This window comes from Nanorana parkeri, unplaced genomic scaffold (genome assembly GCF_000935625.1).
Source record: "Nanorana parkeri isolate BGI_ZX_2015 unplaced genomic scaffold, ASM93562v1 scaffold453, whole genome shotgun sequence".
In the NCBI taxonomy this organism is placed as follows: Eukaryota; Metazoa; Chordata; class Amphibia; order Anura; family Dicroglossidae; genus Nanorana; species Nanorana parkeri.
This window is the reverse complement of record NW_017306721.1, coordinates 1,112,497-1,132,342: the sequence shown is the minus strand read 5'-3', so window position 1 is coordinate 1,132,342 and position 19,846 is coordinate 1,112,497. Positions and strand designations below refer to the sequence as shown.

The following is a 19,846-nucleotide window of genomic DNA, read 5'->3' as shown; positions in this document are numbered from 1 at the left end:
TTGTAAAGCACTGCGCAAACTGTTGGCGCTATATAAATCCTGTATAATAATAATGTAACAGTCTACAAGTGGAATTACAGCGCGCAGTAAGGGGCCAAGGAACTCCTATCTTAACTCAGTAAGGGACTTGAATGTGTCAGATACTGAAGACTGTTCAGCCACTGTAGCTCTGTAAGAGAGTGACGATAGGAGTCCACGGCTGCCGGACTGGCAAGTATTATTAATAATTTTATCCCATATATTAGACATGCTGCTTAGACGACCCATAGGGGGAACCAAGAGGTGAGGAGGGGGGTGCAGCCAAGATGTATAACTTACACTGCCTATATTTTTGGATCTAATGCGTATTCTGACATTGTTTTTTCTGTTGCAATAGTTTATGGTTCGTGGTAACAGACTAATATGCAAAACAAAGCTATTAAGCTCACCTTGAACAACAACTTGGTTGCTGGGAACAAGTATTTGCTGTCCATCTGTTGTCTGTGCATACTGCAAGATTGTAGTTCCAGGCTGAGTTGTTGTTGTGTTTGCCATTGTTAAGGTCTGAAGCCCCTGAACGCCATCTGTACCATTGTTCGCTAGTTGTATTGCTCCTCCCTGAGTAATGGCAACTGGGAGATAAAAAGGAATTCAAAGTTAAACATTGTATAAGCAGCTAGACATAGTATAGCAAAAAGACAATGTGTGGCTACAAAAAGTTTTTCACCTCTCCCTACAACATCCATATTCTGTTGTCAGCTTGTTGCATCCATCTACATGCAAATGCTGTAATGAATGTTCATTAGTCTCTCAGTGAATATTCTGTGGCATCCATTGCTGGCAGCTGTATTAATTATATTAAGAATTAAAATAATCTTCTCTGTAGGAAAGGCTTCAAAAACGACAAAGATTCAATCTTGCATACCAAAAGAGACCCCCTAGACTATTCAAGTACTTATATTGCCAATGCCTCTGCTGTGCTCCCAGTTCTCCTAGGGGTTACTAGAGAGACAGCTATATTGGAGGACCTACAGTGCAAGGATCTCCCCTGCTTCATTCCTTCTATGGATTTTTGCTTTCCCCGCTTCTGTTGCTTTTTGATCAATACTCCCCCCAGTTATCATATCACTTGTCATCAGCGGACATGTCTGAAAAAATAATTTAATATGTTCAGAATTTTCTCAGTTGCCCTGATACTCTTCATGCAGACAGTAAGCCTTCAATTGTGTGCGCTGGGAATATTTTTCAATAGAATACAGATAATGGCATAAGTCAGGGCTGAACCTTCTGCTTGTATGTTTGTACTGTAGTTTTACTGGAAGTATTTCTGTGTATAAGAATGAATAACTTTCCCTATCAAAATGGAGTGAAACAGGATTTAGAAACATTTCTAGTATGTAAGAATACAGGACAATGATTAAGGTCGTCACTCATAAAAAACAGCAAAAAGACCCATTCTCAAATTCTGGGGAAAAAATAAAAAATTAGGAATTTCTTACCTAAATTGACAAAAACAGATTATTATTATTATTATTAGAGGAATAACTTAATAGAGAAATCCCTAATAATCTTTGGTTTGGTGGTGGAGGCTGAATATACTCACGGTAACTCTTTATTTTGAAAGTGTTATTTTTAAAGTCCCTGGCACTCTTTTTATGATTGGTGTTTCTAACTCAGACAAAGGTTGAATATCCTTTACAATTATTAGTGCCTTCATGTGCTTATACATATTTACTTTAACAACGTTTTGCCAAACCTATATTGCCACCAATTATGCAATATAACAAGACAATCCGGTCCATTATATGAATATCTGCAAATTATAAAATGTTTTTCTTCTCTCCCCATCCTTAATGTGATCCTGATGTGTGTCTATAGCCCAAGGCTATCATACGGTTCCAAAACTGCATAGCTTCCTAGATGTTTGTATATGCATTCTGAATGTGCTACATGATTGCTTGCAATGAATCAACCAACATCTACTGGTTTAATTTTCAAATTTCATAAAACCCAAGTTAAAAATCCTAAATATTCTACAATACTGACAAATTTAGTAACGGGCTGAAAACATATACCATGGTGATAAGCAACAGGTGCCTTTTTGGGGGGATTATTGTGGGTCTTTTGTTTCCCATTTTGCTTCACACTCAATGTTTCTTCATATTCATTCTCATGACAGTTTTACAGGAGGACTAGAAACTGGCAAAACCCCACAACCTGTAAGTCAGCCCAGGATTATCCCTCCCACTAACAGCATGCCTTCAGCTTTGTAGAAAAGCAGTACAGAGAGCATGGTCATAACACAGCCAAGTGAGGACCTGTGACTTTCAATGTACTCCAAGAAAAGGATTTTACGTACAACCTTCAGGATGTCTAAAAGCAGTCCAACTGTGAGGTGATTAACAGCAAACAAATGCTACCAGACCCAAGAAGAAAGAACTGGGAATTGCCTGCAGCTCAAAGAGCCGTCTGACGGATCTTATGGCCAAAGCTGGCATCAGATGAGACAGAAAAAGTTAACCTGTTAGAGCTTCTAAACAGAAGACCAGGTAGCCGCTGTATAATAAGGGAAACAGTCAATTCATGTGAAAGCCCAAGAAGCATTCACAGCCCGAACCACATGTAGACAACCGAGGGAATTTTTCTTTGGGTGAATTGGAGATGGAAAAACCTGATATTTTATAGTGCTGCTTCAGACATAGCTGCAGGACGGAGAGAACTGGTCCCACAAGGAAGCCCTGAGATTCACATTAAGTGTCTGATAACAGACCTTGCGAATAGACTTCCTAACTTTCAGCATCTAGTTAGGCTTAGATAAGTTAACATATCCCCTAGAATCTGGGCTTCTACAACCATGCTGTTAAAGCTAGTGACCTGGAAGCAGGATAACAAATTGCTCCTTGAGACAGAAGATCCTGACAATCCGGCAGAGCCCAAGGAGCATCTACCAGATGTCCTACCAGGTCAGGGTACCACATGCGCCTGGGCCAGTCTCTAGCAATAAGGATTACTGGAATGCTCTCCATCTTGATCATGCGAAGCAGACAAAAAAAAAAAAGTTTCACTTTTGTTCCACTTAAACACGTTAAATATAAACAATCATAAAGCATAACTAATTTTGTAGGTGTTCAAATACATTGCTAGGGAGAAAAATGTAAAGTTTGGAATGGCTTCTGAAAAATAGGCACTGTTGGCAACTATGTTCCACCAGTGTGATATTTGTTAAAGTGGAATCTTGTCAAAAATGCAAAATTGGCAAACAGGAAGGTTTTTTTTTTCCTTCATTGCAGAAGAGAAATACTACATCTCTTTTGCCATAATTGCTTCTTGCCTTGCAAACTATTTTACAGTTTACATGGACCTGGACATGTGCAGCTGAGTATACAATCCCAGCATCTTCTGGGTGCCGGAATGAATTAACTCATATGTGCGTGCATCAAGATCAATCTTCCAAACAAGATAGCAGAAGATACTAGCAGAGGTCAGCGCTCATAAGGGAGCTCATGGGCTTCACATTGCTGAAGTGGAGTTCTTTGCGCACTTTAGTAAATGCTGGGTAAACGTTCTTTAGAAATAAAAGTACAAGTTTTCAAGCTTCTATGGAATCCACATTTATAGTTAATCACTCTTAGAATGTTTGAATAGATGCATTGCATGCTTTAAAAAAAAAAAAAATCAATAACTAAAAAAGGCAAAATATGTGCACACTACATACTGTACTGGCCACTGCTGGTTTGGTAAATGGGTGTCGGTACTGTTACTGTTGTAATGGCAGGAGCAGAATTCTCCTCTTCAGATTTTTCTTCTTCAATTCTTGGAACCCCAGGTGCATCCGAAGAAAGGTCATTTAAAATTTTCCTGTGGAGAGAAATTGAAAATCTATTTCACAAACTATATTATGTTGGGAAAACAAAATCAATGAAAAACAAAATCAATGAAAAACAAAATACTGCTTTAACCCCTTAGTGACGGGAGACGTACATGTCCCTGCCACTAAGTGTTCAAGTGACTACTCACGTACACTGTACTTGAGCAACTATTTGGGGATCTGTAATGCCGGTAACCTCTGAGAATCAGTATTGAGGCATCCATTAATGAAAGAGTTAAGCTTTTACAGAAACCTGATCCCATGTCTGACAGTGATGGCAGAGCGGCATTTACAGCACTTGCTGTCACGGTTTGACAGCTGGTACAGATGGGGAACCGGCACCGGCTTTTTTCTACAATGTTTCAGAATAGAAAGCTACATATTTCTATTCTGAAATTATGTTGCAGGCTTCTGATCCTTCAGGGAAAGATCAGAAGCCTTTATTGGCACTGATTCGGACATGCTGTCAGGATCAGTGTCACTAAGGTTATTATTGGCTGTTCCCAAGTTTGGAGCAGTCTAATAATAACCAAAAATTAATTGAATATCAAGCAGTCATAGTGAGAATCATTCAAAATGACTGCCTGATATAAATAAAAAACATTTACAAAATGTTTATAATTAACCACTTACATTTAAAATCTGCAGCTGAGCAGAGGGACAGACTGAACTTTCTCTGATTAAGATACTATACTTTTAAGTTTTTAACCCTTAAGACAGTTAAGGTACTTGAATGCGTTTTTAAGATTAAAGTGTCACTTTACCTACTAACAAAAATGTTAATCAGCTGCAGATCCTCAAATCATCTCTCAATTGGAAAAACAGTGTCAGCACCTTCTGGATTGTGGCTACTTTTGTTCCCCATGGTTCCTGTGTGTTGTAAAGTAGCCAGCGCTCCAAAGCTCACTCCCGTGATGGACTACAATCTCAATACACATTAGTAAACTAAACATGGGAATATAGTCCATCATGGGAGTGGGTTTGGAGCGGTGGCTACTTTACAACACACACAGGAGTTTGACCATGAGGAACTAAAGTAGCCCCCCTCCAGAAGAAAGGACAGTGTCAGCACCAATTCAGAGATGATTTCAGCATGTGCAGCTGAGTAATACACAAATACACATTTTGTTAATAGGTAAGGTACCTGAATGTATTTTTAAGATTTAAGTTAGTGTCACTTTAAGGTCAGATATATTAAATTTGTTTCCTGAGACACATGAAACCTCTCAAGCCCTAATTTTTTTTTAGCCCTAGTTTACAAAAAAATTACACTAAATGAGTTCACAGGCTGTTCTAGAGTTTACAATGCCACACTTTTCTTACACTAATTTTCCCCCTTTTCAGAGGACAAAATATGTATTTTTTATTGTGATCATAACCACAGAGCTATAGTATGTTTTTGAACTGTGGTCACCATTAAATATAACATGCAGCAGACGGAGAGCGAAGCAGAAGGGACCGGTCTAAGAGCAAGCTGGCTCGGAGGATCGGGTGGGTTATTTTTTAACCTAGATAAAAACGAGCACTTAACCCTTGCAGTGCAGGGGTAGCCCCCTGAAAGGGTTAAGAATCATTTTCCCCAGAGTTCTGCTTTAAAGCAATCCAGTCCATGGAAACACAACTACCTTCCAGTACCTTAAGGATAGCATTAAACCCCAAAAACTTAACTCTGCAAAGCACTGCATGTGCTGCCATTTTGAATTCCTTTGTGATATGCTGCTTGATGTATCATAACCACCATGTAAAAACACAGCTGAATCTGATCAAATGCACACCCGTGACAGCCTGTTCACATTACACAGGCCATTTGGAGCATGCAGGAGAGAATAAGCAGCCCGAGATTTAAAAAAAGCTGTAGCATCACAGATGGGATGGTGGAGTGAGTGACAGAAGCAGAACAGCCTAAAGGTGTCCATACACCTTACGATTATCGGACTAAACTTTTCGTCCGATGATCGAACCGTCGTATGAAAATCGTACGATGGCCCCATCCTGCCCCAATTATCGCAAGGTTCAATCAGCGGTAGTAAAAAAACCAAAAACACCTGGACGACTTGCGGTAATTGACCGTAATTATTTTCGTTTGCGCATGCGCAGTGTTAATCGTACGGCTTTTGACGGACGGAAACGCCACCAACCATGCGAACATCGTAGGATCGACCAAAGTTTTCAAACATACTGGACCGTCAAAAGTCGTACGATTGTACAGTACTATCGGTCGGGCACTACATTCACACGTTACGATTGTCGTACGAAAAGTCGATCGCATACGATTATCGTACGATAATCGTAAGGTGTATGGGCACCTTAAGAGTCAGCCTATCCAGTCACTGCGGCTATGAAGTTTCACACAAAAATCACTCTACAGTACTAAAAAGAACTGGAGTCAAGAAAAGCTTAGCATACAAATGGAATTAGTTGGCTGTTCATAACCTGGTTACAGGTTCACGTTAAAGAAAAATTATAGTTTGCATAAAGCAATCTTGTCTATCTCATTACTTACATATCTAATCATATTCCTGAAAAACAAGAACTGGAGTGTTCTATGTCTACTAATTTCTTTAAAGGTAACCCATTGCTCGGTGTTATCACTCTTGGCATCTTTGAGATGCCAGCCATTGCTCCGACATCCAACCTTGAGAAATGACTGGTGCGGATGAGGTTCTTTTGTTCTGTATGCACTTGCTCATGATAATCCAACATGAATAAATCAACTAAATTCTCTCTTGCCCTCCTTATACTGATCATCACAGGTCAGACTTTTTTTTTTGTAAATCACCTAAATTGAATGCAATGAAACTAAAAGGTGATTATATAAACTCCAAGAAAAAAAAAAAGCTACATCAAAAAGTTTTTTACTCAACTTTATCCTTTTTTTAATCGTTTAACTCTAGCGGAATTAACAGCACTGCTACTGAATGCTGCTTATTTTTTTCTTTCTCAAAACATTGAGCAATGTCCTTGGGTAACCCCACCAAGCAGACCCGCCAACCTGGTATCCTCATGGAGAATTTAAGTTACTACAGTTTGCATCGGGGGAACAAAAATGACATGCATGGCTACTTTGTTTTAAAGCCTACCTGTATGATGGTCTTCTTGACAAAATTTCTCTGCGTTTCTGTGAGTCTGTAACACTATCAACTGATTCCTGGGAGTCTTCACTCTCTGCAATTGTGGATATCTGACAAAAGTAAAAGCACATTTCTAGTCTGATTTTAAAAAAAATCAAATATTAATTATATTAAAAAGCAGGGATGTGGATTTATATAAACGGCACTTCAGGAATTATACTTCGGCAGCCAGTGCTCCTGTGAATGGCTGTGATCTGAGCTATCATCAGACAAGATCACGGTCACAATATACAATGCCAATCAGTGTGGTTCTGTACTTTGTAATCAGTGTGATGGCCAATCACAGCACTCACAAGTATAAACACAGGTCTGTTTACATGCGAGAGTCCTCCCCTGTGATGGCCAATCACAGTGATCATAAATGTAAACACTGATCTATTTATATGCAAGAGTCGTCCTCTCACAATGAAGGAAGGGGATGAGCCAGGATTTAGTGAATGTATGAATTAATGAATGAAGGAAGAGACTGTAGAAAGCAGCATATCTCCATTCTGCCTCTAACCTGTATATTAACACCTTTACCTCCCTTATTCTGCATCCTCCCACTATACATGACCTGTACAGGGGTCATGAATGGCACCGCCACACCCTCTCCCGCCCCATCCTGATCTATGCAATCCAGTGCGTTCCGGGCTTGGACCACACCAGAACACAGTGTCTATGGTGTGACTGGGCCCTCACTTAAACAACCCAAGCTCCACAAAATATCACTGTAAAAAAGCTTTGATTTGTACAACGGAAAATTTAATCATACTTACCGTAATTTTCTTTTCCTGGTTATACTCCATGGCAGCGCTGACAAATGGGTTTAGATCCAATTACCCCTAGCTGACAGGAACCAAAAGGGTTAAACAAGGCCTAACCCTCTCTATAAAAGCCCCTCCTCCTGCTGACTTCCCCAGTCTAGTAACAAGCTAAAAACTCCATAGGGTGGGAGCCCAGCGCTGCCATGGAGTATAACCAGGAAAAGAAAATTACGGTAAGTACGATAACATTTTCTGTTTTCCTGGCCATATCCATGGCAGCGCTGACAAATGGGGATTACCCAAGCAGAAGTAAGGGTGGGAACAAAATCCATAGACAAACATCATTGAATGCGAAAAATAAATGTATCACTCGACTCCAAGTCGAGAGAGCAAAACACTTCTACCGAAGTGGTCATTCACTGCAGCCCTGACGTCCAGTCGAGAATGCTAACAAAGGAAAACCTAGACGCCCATTCAGTAACATACAAACAACCCTGTCCTAGGGGGACAGGAACAAAAAGACCGGGGAAGTCAGCAGGAGGAGGGGCTTTTATAGAGAGGGTTAGGCCTTGTTTAACCCTTTTGGTTCCTGTCAGCTAGGGGTAATTGGATCTAAACCCATTTGTCAGCGCTGCCATGGATATGGCCAGGAAACAACATTTTTCTACCATGAAGAAATGTACAACCTTTGCGATAAGTAAAATGTGTACATTGCATTTTGAAAATATCTGTTTTATAGCTTTCTATTAAAAATGAAGCAAAACCCAGGACAAGAAGAAGCAATTTTTCTATAGAACTGAAGCCCAATGGACAAATAAGGAATGTTCACATTGGTTACTGACATTTCATGAAAAGAACACACTTAATAATATGGATTAATGAAGTGACTTACTTGTACTGTCTGCACTTGTGGTGACTGGATGACAGATGGCTGTGCAGCTTGAATAACCCCATGTACTTGAACTGTCTGTCCGTTAGGAAGTTGTACCAAAGTCACCGTGGGGGGCGATGATGTTGCATGTGCAGCTGCCATGGAAACCTTACAGTAGACAAGGAACAAACATCTTATAACTACAGATCACAGAATAATTCTGTCCCAGGATTTTATTCTGAGTATGCACATGACGAGTCCTGTCTGTCTGGATTAATAATTTGAATCTTCATAGATGAGACAACTCTAAACATTCAGGAGATCTCAGAGAATCAAAAGTCAATGAAAAGTGATAGAGATTAATGTATTGGGAAAATTAGTCTCAGTCTAAATAGGATATGACAAATAATGGAAACATTTATTCAGAATTCTGTCACACCAATTTAGCATTTAGAAAAACATTTTAGAAAAACCAGGAAATGTGCACTGCTACTGACAATAGAAATGGTTTTCTCATGAAAAACATATGTGGTAGTTGATTCAAGAAAAGTTTTGTGCACACAAACAGGAAACAAAGCTTGGTGCAATCATTGGTCTATATAGTTTGCAGCCAAACATTTTCCCATGCAAACTGGGCAGTGTGTTCAAATGCCAGAAAGCGTACAAAGTCAGCAATAACTGGGAGGAGTGTTTATTAAAAGGTGACTGCTGGCCTTTGATGCAGATAGACAAGTCAGTTCTCAGGGGCCTTGGCAAGTATATACTTCAGTGCCTACCGCATGAAGCACAATATTATAAATACCAGAATACAGGCCAAAAATATTTAAAAAGTTTAAAACATTTACATTTTTTTAATTAAAGTTTCCCATTTTGCTTCCAAAAAACCCCAAAAACCGACATGACATATTTTATATAATTCAAGCTGAATAAGAGGGTTTATACAGCACAGACATAACAACCCTCCAAAATGCAAGTTATGCTTGTATTCAGGAAAATACAGACACCATTTAATGCCAATAGTAAACTCGTGCTGTAAAACAGGAAAACGCAAATCACTTACTATCCAGCCTGGTGGTCACTACAACTCTTCCCAAACTTACAGAGAAGGCTCCATTTCCCTTGTCAGCAGCTGAATATCTGCTGCTTTCAGAATGAGAAACTGAGCAGACTCGGGGCTTGTTCACACCATGTCCGGATCATGTCTAGACCACAATACTTTGTTCCCGGACTAAAAGAACATGGCAATGTATCCTTATCGTATTTCTGGGCTCTGTTCACACCAGCACAGTTCGTTCCAAGATGCTAGACAAAAAAAAAATACTGCTCGTCTCATTTTCCCTGGTCTGGAACACACTAAAACGTATACAAACGCACTGGAACGCATACATAAGCCAATTTTAAACGAAAAAAAAACCCGTCGCAAAATCATGGTAAAAACGCAATGCACCATGTTCCAGATCTGGTCCGGAAGATGGTGTGAACCTGGCCTCAATATCACACCTACACATCAACCTACACATTAGATTTCTGTTTGGAAATCGTACATGAACGATCTTTCGAATGAGGATTTAAATGTTGATGGTACAGCACGGTTTTTCGTTTTTGTTAATGTGAACAAAATTTTTCATACGCTCGTCTGAAATTTTTCTGTGACAAATGAAATTCGATGAATGAGTGGGGTTTTCGTTCGTCCAAAATCTCCCAAAAGGACACGGCACATGTGCAAAGGAAAGTTGCCTATGTCAAACGAATACTTTCTCTGCATTGGTCAAACAAATATTCCCATCGCTCGTCGAAAATTGGTTGGTTAGTATGGCTAGCGAACAATATCCGAAATCGACATTCAACAATGCTTGATGGGAAATTCTAGGTATAAATCGAACGAGCGTCCGCAGCAGAAACAAAACCATTCGAACGAAAATCGTACAACGTATGGGCATCTTTATGGATGAATCAGCCACAACATGGAAGTGGCATACCTGCATCCATCACTTGCAAATCACACTGCGTGCACAAACAAAACCTCCATACTGTGGAGATCGGAGCAGCCCACAAATTGAAGCACGTCACAGTTCTTCTGCAGGCTACTAGAAGGAGGTAGTGGAACCGGAAGCCATTACTCCATATGGAAAACAGGACAAAGGGACAGGTTTTTGGACAGGGTAAGGAAGCAACCATGTAATGGAATTCTTCCTGGCTGGAGTTCAGGGCCAAGAGCCCATTCAGATCTATGCAATTTATTCATTTGAATGGGTTTTCACAGCACTAAAAATTGGACATGCACTATTTTTTTCCAATACAGAGCACCACAACTCATAGTAGTTGTGGTGTGGTTCAGAGGTGCGTTGTCTTCATTCTCTACAACACTTAAATGCAACACATGCATTACCACAATGCTTAGGCCTGAACAGGCCCCTTGGTGAATCAGGTGGCTACCCAAATCCTTGAAGTTGTTGAGGCCCATTTTATTTTATTAACAGCTTCACTTCAAGAATGAAGCAGAGGCCTAAGGGCTCACACACGACAGTCTCAGAAAGACATGTTACACTGTAAATACGCACACAAAACAGAGCCATCATGACACAACACAACTTTAGGTCACATTCGTTTATTTACTGTTTAAAAAGGCATTGGTATGAAGCCTGGAACTGACGTAACACAGAATTCAGTAGTCGGATATGAAATTCTGTTTCAACAAGTAATAGTTACCTCTGTAGGACAGTTATTTAAATGCAGCAACCTGTTTCTCTGTCAATTTCTTCCCCTTCTGCCTCTCTGAAAATCCCTAATTGAAGCAAAGAGGCCAACACAACTGTGACAGGCGGGAACTATGTAGTGAGAACTGCAAAGGTATCTCAGTGTCTTCACTCCATTGTAACTCCACATTTATACCTGTGCTAGTGTTGCCATCTGTGGATGAGTCTGTATAGTCATCTGTTGGGCTTCTGCTTCCGTAACAGCCGCATCTCCGCCCTGCTGAGTCTCTGCACCAGATTCCATGGTCATTTAGTTACCTAAAAATAATGTATTCTTTATCAGAATTTATCATACTTTAGCACTCAATACAATGGAGCAGTATAGTACAATCTGTAAACAATACAGTATTTCACACTGACTTCATAGATGACTTGGGACTATTCCCACACTGCAGTTCTTGTGCGTTGCGTTAATACATGAATGTTAATATGTTTGTGTCACGCGTTAACATCCATTGCATTGAGGCAAACCTATTCATTTTGAACAGATTTCTAACACAAAAGAATGGACCAAAAAAACAGACATGCGACATTTTAACTGACGCTGTTCAGCACAGCACATGGTAATATGTTACCAGGTATTGTGGTGCTCTGCAGTAAATGTGTCTCAGCTGCATTGATTAGTGCATTAGGGTGCCATTTGAAGTGAAATGGCACCACGTTGAGCTAAAATGCACATTGTGCATTGTGTTAACACGCAAGTTACTGCAACGTGCTGCAACACAATGCACTACATGTCAAAAGTGTGTTTCAATCAATGTTTTCTGCCGACAAGCTATGATCAAGTAAGTGTAGAGTTTATTCTGATGCCCAATAGTTTTTCAGTTCTCTTTGCAACCATTCCACTTTGCTCATTGCGAAGGAACTAAATATCTTGCTGAATTTCTTGCTGTTAAATAAGGTCTTGCTGTGCCTAGTTTATTCAGATCATATTGACTTCCTCCCTGGCCACCAATCCCAGTGTTGTTACAGATGAAATATAGAAAATGTTATTTACCAAAGTGCATTCTTAGGTGTTATACGCGAATGACAAAACCATCTTTGATAAGCTAGACTTGTTAGCCCCAAACCATCAATTGTTTTTAAGACCAAGTTGATTTCCCTGGCACACAGCTGCAACACGGTCTTAAAATGAGACAGAACTTGGTAAGATCCCATTTCTCCGGATCCAGTCAAGTGCCACGCCCCAGGCACAACTGCGAATAGGGCTGATAGCACGAGCCTCACAAATTTCTCTGTGAAACTCAAGTGATCAGCCACAGGCAGGAGGCGATGTACAATGTCAGCTGCCACTGCCGACAGCCATTTGTAGGTAATTGTACATGCTGCGATGACCTGCACTCAATTGCACCTGGATGCAAACTGCTTTCTATATGTCCTGTTTAAACCCTATATGTGCAATGTATTCAGAAAAACGCAGATCAAAAGACATGGTATGATCAAGCCTTAATAGTAGAACTATAGGCAAAAGGAAAAAAATAATCAGATAGATGTCCCCTACATTAAACTCTATACCAGACCTGGGCTTTTTATGGACCTGGGCCACATCCGGCCCTTTGGCTGTCCTTTTCGAGCCCCTGGTTTGGACACGGACTGAGTGGCGGTCCAGTCTGGGCTGCAATCGCCAACCTGCGCTCAGTTATGGCTGGCTGACAGTGAATGTGCTGGCCTTCAGGGCCAGTGTATACACTGCCAGCCAAAGCTCAGCACAGGCCCCCCTGCTCTTCAGTTATTGGTTGCTAGGACTACAGACAAAATCAATTGTTGATTTGACCCCATACACCTTGCGATAATCGCGGGAAATCCCCCGATCGTACGATTATCGTAAGGTGTGTGGAAGCCGTGCGACCTCTACTACTGTAAGGTCGCACGAATTTTATCTTACGAACATGTTCGAAAACCCGCTGAGAATTGTACGATTTTTGGCGGGTGCGTAGCATGTTCGCAAGATAAAAGCCGGACGGGCCGGTGTGCGCAAGCGCACACTGCCCGTTCGGCATTGCGGTCATCGGAAGCCCGCCCCTCAGCGAGGCAGGCTTGCGATCATCGCAAGTACGATCTGCCTGTCCAAGATGGGCAGATCGTACGTTTTTTAAATTACCTTACAACCATCGCAAGACAAAAAAGTATTGCGATGCTTGTAAGGTGTGTGCCCAGCCTTAGAAACGTTAACAGCTTTTTTGGCAGCACGGAGTCAGAACAATTTCACACACTTTGTAACCCACACCAAGGACTTGTATCCATTAAAAATAGTTATTTTTTTGTAGTTCATCACATGGCAGTAAAAACAAAGCACCCTGTTTACGGTACTTAGAGTGATGTTTCAAGCTGCACTGGGTTCTCCCTCAAGCATGGAGTAACGGTCATTCATGCCAACCTTGAGAAAGGGCTCAGAACATCACTGGGGGAATTGATCAAAACTGGAGCAGATGCCTATAGTAACCAATCAGCCTCTATCTTTCATTTCCAAAACTTAAAGTGATATTAAAGTCCAAAGGAGGTTTTTAATGCATTTCAAACGCGGATTAAATCACTCTCAATGGATGCTGCTCCTTGATGTTTAAAAGTTTTAGTTTCCTGCAGAATCAGCTGGTCCTCTGAACACTGACCCCGATATCCTGTTTTAGGCCCCGTTCACACCATGGCGGATGCGGTTCAGCACAAATTTTAAAAGGGCGGTTTTTGGGTGTTTTTAAATTGCGTTTCAGTGGTGAAACGCAATTAAAAACGCCAAAACCGCGCTGGTCAGTGGGGTTCCATTGAAATCTATATGGAAACCGCGCTAATCAGTGCAAACAAAAGGCTCAGAGCATTTCGGGCGGCAATCGGTTCGGATCGCACGGAACCGCATGAACGGTTCCCATAGCAATGTATGGGATCGTTCATGTTGGCAGTTCAGCGCAGAAAAATCTGAGCGGCCGAACCACCCTCGTGTGAACGGGGCCTTAGGGTGCTTCCTTTCCCTTGCAGGGTCCTGTGGAGCCATCCTTTAGTGCGTTAGTAAGCTGTATGTTTACAAAAACACACCGATACAGCAAAGCAAGCCTCTCCCCTACTCCATGCTCTTCCCTTTCTTCTCCCTCCTCCAACCTAGTAGATGGGCAGCTGCTGGAGACTTTGCTGTCCCTTGTGATCTTGTACTGAACAGGAAGTTCAGGGAAGCTAAGCTGAGAGTGTTGGAGTCAGCTGCTTGGGCACACATTTAAAGAAATACTTTGCTGAGCAATGTATATGTTTGATCTGGATTCATTATTGGAAAAAAAAAAAAAAAAAAAAAAAAAAGGTATGAAAAATGAATATTACTTTAACTGAACTGAAGAGAGAAGCTCCAGATTCTATCTACTTCAGTTTTGACCAATTCCCCTTATTTGTACCTTAACGGAGTGCTTTGTTTTTACTGCCATGTGGGGAATTACAATAAGAGCTAAATTATATCGGATACTTGTCCTTGGTGAGGGTTACAGTTTGGTGCAATATTTGTTTTATATGAATGCTGTTAGTAAACTTTTCCCACAATACTATTTTAAAGAACGGTCGATCACAACTTTGTTGCTGCACTGCATTTCCAAGTGTCAATATGAATTAGTAAAAGTTAGGAAAGTTCTGTTAAAGTAAACCTAGCATCAGATATATTCTTTCATGTTAAAGTGAATGTATGCCAAGCAATGTTAACCGCTTGCCGTCCGCCCGTTGTGAAAAAACGGACGGCAAACTCCCATTTCCGGGTTGCCGTCTGCAGATGGCATTTTTTCCTGCTCGCGGGCGCACGGGCAGATTCCTGACCCTTCAATCCCGGGATCCGCTGCCCCATCTGCGGCCCGGGACCCGCTCAGGAGGGTGTCAGGAGATCAGCATCTTCCTCCTTGCTGAACTCCCTCTGTGCTGTGAATGCAGAAGTGATGTGTATTACATCACTTCCGCATTCACCTGTCAGTCATCTGGCTGCTATAGCCAGAGAGAAGAAGCTGATGAAGCAGATCTCTGCTTCATCAGCTTCTTTTGGGGTCCCCAGGTGACATTAGGACACCACCACATAAAACGTAAATATGTGTCAGTTGCGCCAGCGCACGCAAACGACAATTGCGCTACACGCGTTACATATTGCCGCGAATGTCGGAGTGTGAGCAATAATTTTAGGGCCATCAATCACTGATAAACACAAACTGATGAGCGGTTAAAGCTTTTAAAGCGTCGCCTATGGCCAATTTTGGGTAATGTCGTTTTTTGAGGTTTCGCGTGCGTGTGCAATTTTAAGGCTTGACATGTTTGGTGTCTTTTATATTTTACCCAAAAAAATGGTAATAATAAATGTTTTAGAATTTAATATAGGGGAAACTGTTTTTTGTTTTTTTTATTCTGTAATTTTTCCTTAATATAGTAAAAAAATAAAACCCCCAGTGGTAATTAAATACCACCAAAAGAAAGCTCTATCTGTCCCCCAAAAAATGGTGTAAAATGTATTTCAGTACAGCGTTCCATGACGGAATAAATGTCAAAGTACTGCAGCGCTGAATACTGAAAAATGGCCTGGATGGGAAGGGGGTTTAACACCGCGGACGTCAAGTGGTTAAAGTGTAAAACTGGCTACACTCTGAGCAAATGTAGGCCAATCCGTTAAGCAATTCGCTCTATATCTGTGGGGTCCCGTCCGGCATCTTCGGATTGAAAAATCAAAGAAGTCAGGCTGAAACTTCTTGGCTGATCCAATCAGATGCAGGCACTGTTCAGGTATTGACAGCAGCCAGGGCCAATTGTCAAAATAGCACAGCTACAGAATGAATGGAGGAATCTGGCATAACATCTTTATAACAGTGTATATGCGGCTTAAGACTTAAAAGGCAGTTACCTTTAATAGATCACAGTTCCTGACGGGGCCACACACTTCAAATTTCGGCCAAGTCAGCAAGACTTGGCTGAAATTTCGTCCACTGGATGGCCAGCTTTATCAGTTACATTATTCCCAGTTATCTTTGTGAATTACAAAACACCTCCTCTCTAGATAATGGAGCTGAGGAGGGGGAGGTGATCTGTAGTTTTAGCATACTTTCTGTCCCAGGGTAATAACCATGCTCCTCCACAGACACAGCACAAAAAGAGTGATTGTTGTCACCCTAGGACAGGAAGTGTGTTACTGGCAGGATCACTGGGTAAAACTAAAGGAAAACAAATCATAATACAGTCACCACATCTAATGACCAGGAAGCTGCAATATTTTATGGTTTTGTTATTGGGTTTAGATCATTGTCACAGGTCGGCTAGAACTATGAGGCGAGTGAAAAGCACTCACCTCATAGTTCTCCTTTAATGAAAGGTCCATGCTGCAAAAAATAACTAAATACAAATATTCCAGGAAAAACCAAAGTACTTAACATCTGCTGTCTTACACGGAGTTAAGTGCAGGGAGGTATAGGCAATCTCCTGGATCTCTCTCATTTACAAATTACATGAATAATACAGCTATCGCTATACTTTCATTGCACAGACACACTAGACCAGTGGTGGCGAACCTTGGCACTCCAGCTGTTTTGGAACTACAAGTCCCATGAGGCATTGCAAGGCTCTGACAGCCACATACATAACTTCCCGAGGCAGATGCATGCTGGGATTTGTAGTTTTGGCACAGCTGGAGTGCCAAGGTTCGCCACCACTGCACTAGACCTTTGGGTCTCCTACACCACCGCCACTGCATTGTTGCCGGACCCACCTCTTCTTGTCCAATCACAGAAAACTTAGTAATATTTGAAATGATTCACATAGTAAAAAGCATTCTGTGACTGGCCAGGGGAGAGCGGCTGCTGCGGAAGAAAGTTGTATTACTATTGTCGGAATATCATTTTATAGCAAAAGCTATACTACCGACCTTCAATGAAACAGTAAATTGTAAACGAAAGTGAAAGATCGCTCAGGTGAATACACATCTATGCACCAAGCTCATTGGAAACCAGCAGATTTAATGTACTGCTTCTTTCCTGAAGTTCTTCTTTAACTACTTTCTACTCTGCAATAAATGATAACATGCAAGCTTTTATCAGTTTTCTAGAGTGCAATATCAAACAAACAATCAATATTGCCAGATCAGGGTTAAAATACCAACAATTTTTTTTTGATGAATTAGGAAATGGCCAAAATCTACAAGTGTGCAGATTTTCTTTTTCTTCCTTTCTTCAGAAACAAGATGGTGAGAGGCAATCTCTCCAAAGGAATAGAAATCCTTTCAATGTCACCAAAACAAGTGTCCCCATTGGAAGATTTCCCCTCCATTCCTGTTCTGGTGACCACTCAAAATGTTGGGTTTTTTTCCTCACTTTCAGTGGCAATGGTCACCGGGAACAACAAAACGATCAATGACTGAAAAGTATGCATCTCCGTTTTTTGTACCATTTGTATTTAGTAAGATTACAGTGGAAGGAGAAACACCTGACCAGGTTCATTAAAAGTGCTTGAAAGGATTAAGGTCTCAAAAAGATTAGGAATAGTCTTCCATCAGCAAATTACAATGCAACTACAGTGACAATACACAAAGACAGTCAGGTAATGCTTCAAAGAGTTGTAAGTGCACCTTTAAGGAAAGAAGCCGAAATGAAAACTAAATGTTGTGCAGTGATAGGTGACAAATAATAAATAGCAGAGTCTTTCATTTACACTCCTCATTCTGTTCTGCACTTTACATTAGATGTTTTTAATTACTATTGGGAATATTTCATTTTATGAATGGTGTTCCTGTGATTAATGCCACACTTTTTGGCATGTCACATGCAGTCTGAACCCTTGGGTCATTAGTACCCTCCCTAATACAGCATTAAAATGGAAAGCAGCAAAAGCACATGGAAGTGGATTAAAAGCAAAAGCTGGAGTGTTGTTCGTGTGTATATCAGTGCCATGCAGATCCCAGTCAACATAGGTGGGACGATGGGGGTCCCCTTTCAAGTACCTGCCTTGTGCTGATGGACACACAGCTCTTCCCCACCTCCAGGGTCCCAGCAGACAGCACAGGTGACGCAGTCTTGGGCCAGGTTCAACTATTGGTTAAGTGGATGCCCAACTGCTATTACATTTTCACATATGAGTTGGTATAAGCACGGTTATCAGAGGACTGGTAAACTTACACCAACCAGTCTTTATAATAGTCAGTGAAAAACAGAAGGCAAAAATAGATTCTGAATGGCATCAGAACAATGTCCGGTATGCCTTTTTCTGATTCAGGGACTCAAAGTATTAAAGGTTGTGGGTCAGAATGACAGGTAATTATCCTTCTTCAAATACATCAACATATACAGGTTTTCACTGCAATGAATGCACAGGGAGGTGGGCATAAAAAGCAACAATATTTTCCTATCATTGTGTCCATCATTCTACTGACCAAAGATCTATTCATATGAAAAACAAAACGTCCCAACAAACCAAAACAGCCATTTTATGCTAAAAATGGGGGTACTATATTAATGGCCCTGTGAATTGAGTGTGTACATTTGTCTGTTAGTTATAAATGAATGCGATCAACACAATTATAGCTCCGTTATTTAACTATTTCGCTGCCAAGCCCTCCGGAACGCTTTTAATCTTAGCTGGCCACACCATTTTTGCAACGTTCCCACTTTGTTTTGATTGTCTAATGCTGCGTTGCTAGCGTTTGTAAACCATATATTTTTCTGAAAGCACAGGCCCGGTAGAATAAAAAGATGGTGCTACTAATTTTGTAGGTCATGTGATAATTGCACAAATATTTGTCAAATCAATAATAAACCGAAAACAATACACAATTACATTGATAAAAGCACACTAAAATCAGTATCAGTGCAAAAATAAAAAAAAAAAAAAAAAACTTCTCCTAAATCTAAAAGATAAAACTGTATTGAGTTAATAACACATATTTGTACATTTTAAATAAGCAAAACGGTAATAAAAAAAATAATAAATTAAGTAACACAATACCTTAAATAAGCGACTCGTGTTTGTGCGCTGTGTTGGTGTGTGTGTTATGTAAAATTATGCAGGCGTACATTTAGGCCTCATTCACACTAAGAGTCAGCCCGTACAGATCCGTGCTGCGTGCACGGCCGTATCGGGCCGCTCCGGATGGATCCTGTTTGCGTCCGAGCACGGACACCTGCACGAATGTGCAGTTGGGGTGAATGTACAGCTGCGTACTCCCATAGAGAAGAACAGGCTGCTGCGTACAATCACATGCAGCACCTGGCCTTCCGGGAACGACCCGATACAGCTATGCACGCCGCACGGATCTGTACAGGCCAGCTCTTAGCAATGTGAATGAAGCCTAAATCGCAACACAGTGTATCACAACGCATGGCAATGTGTCACAACACTTTGCCATGCGCTGCCACACAGTTAAATTAATGGTTTTTCAAAAAGAAAAAAAAATCAAGCACTGCGATGCGTTCTTTCAAGAGCATGGCATAAACCACAATATGGTGCACGTGTTTGTTGTGTGTGTGTGATTTGTGTTTTGTATTATTTATTTACTGTTGGGGGGGGCG

General features: G+C 40.9%; 1 protein-coding gene across 2 annotated transcripts in view; it reads right to left on the bottom strand.

Moving 5' to 3' along the window:
* Positions 1 to 19,846, bottom strand: part of CREB1 (cAMP responsive element binding protein 1) — a 51,205-nt gene that overhangs the window by 7,695 nt on the left and 23,664 nt on the right. Inside the window, exons 2-6 of one of the 2 annotated variants that reach the window (XM_018560415.1) lie at positions 11,488 to 11,609; positions 8,617 to 8,763; positions 6,928 to 7,028; positions 3,695 to 3,837; positions 429 to 611 (exon numbers count right to left, since the gene is read on the bottom strand). In XM_018560415.1, coding sequence (XP_018415917.1) covers positions 429 to 611; positions 3,695 to 3,837; positions 6,928 to 7,028; positions 8,617 to 8,763; positions 11,488 to 11,601 — 688 coding nt within the window. In that variant the 5' untranslated portion in view covers positions 11,602 to 11,609. The remainder of the gene's footprint in view (positions 1 to 428; positions 612 to 3,694; positions 3,838 to 6,927; positions 7,029 to 8,616; positions 8,764 to 11,487; positions 11,610 to 19,846) is intronic. The other variant, XM_018560416.1, reaches the window with a different exon arrangement.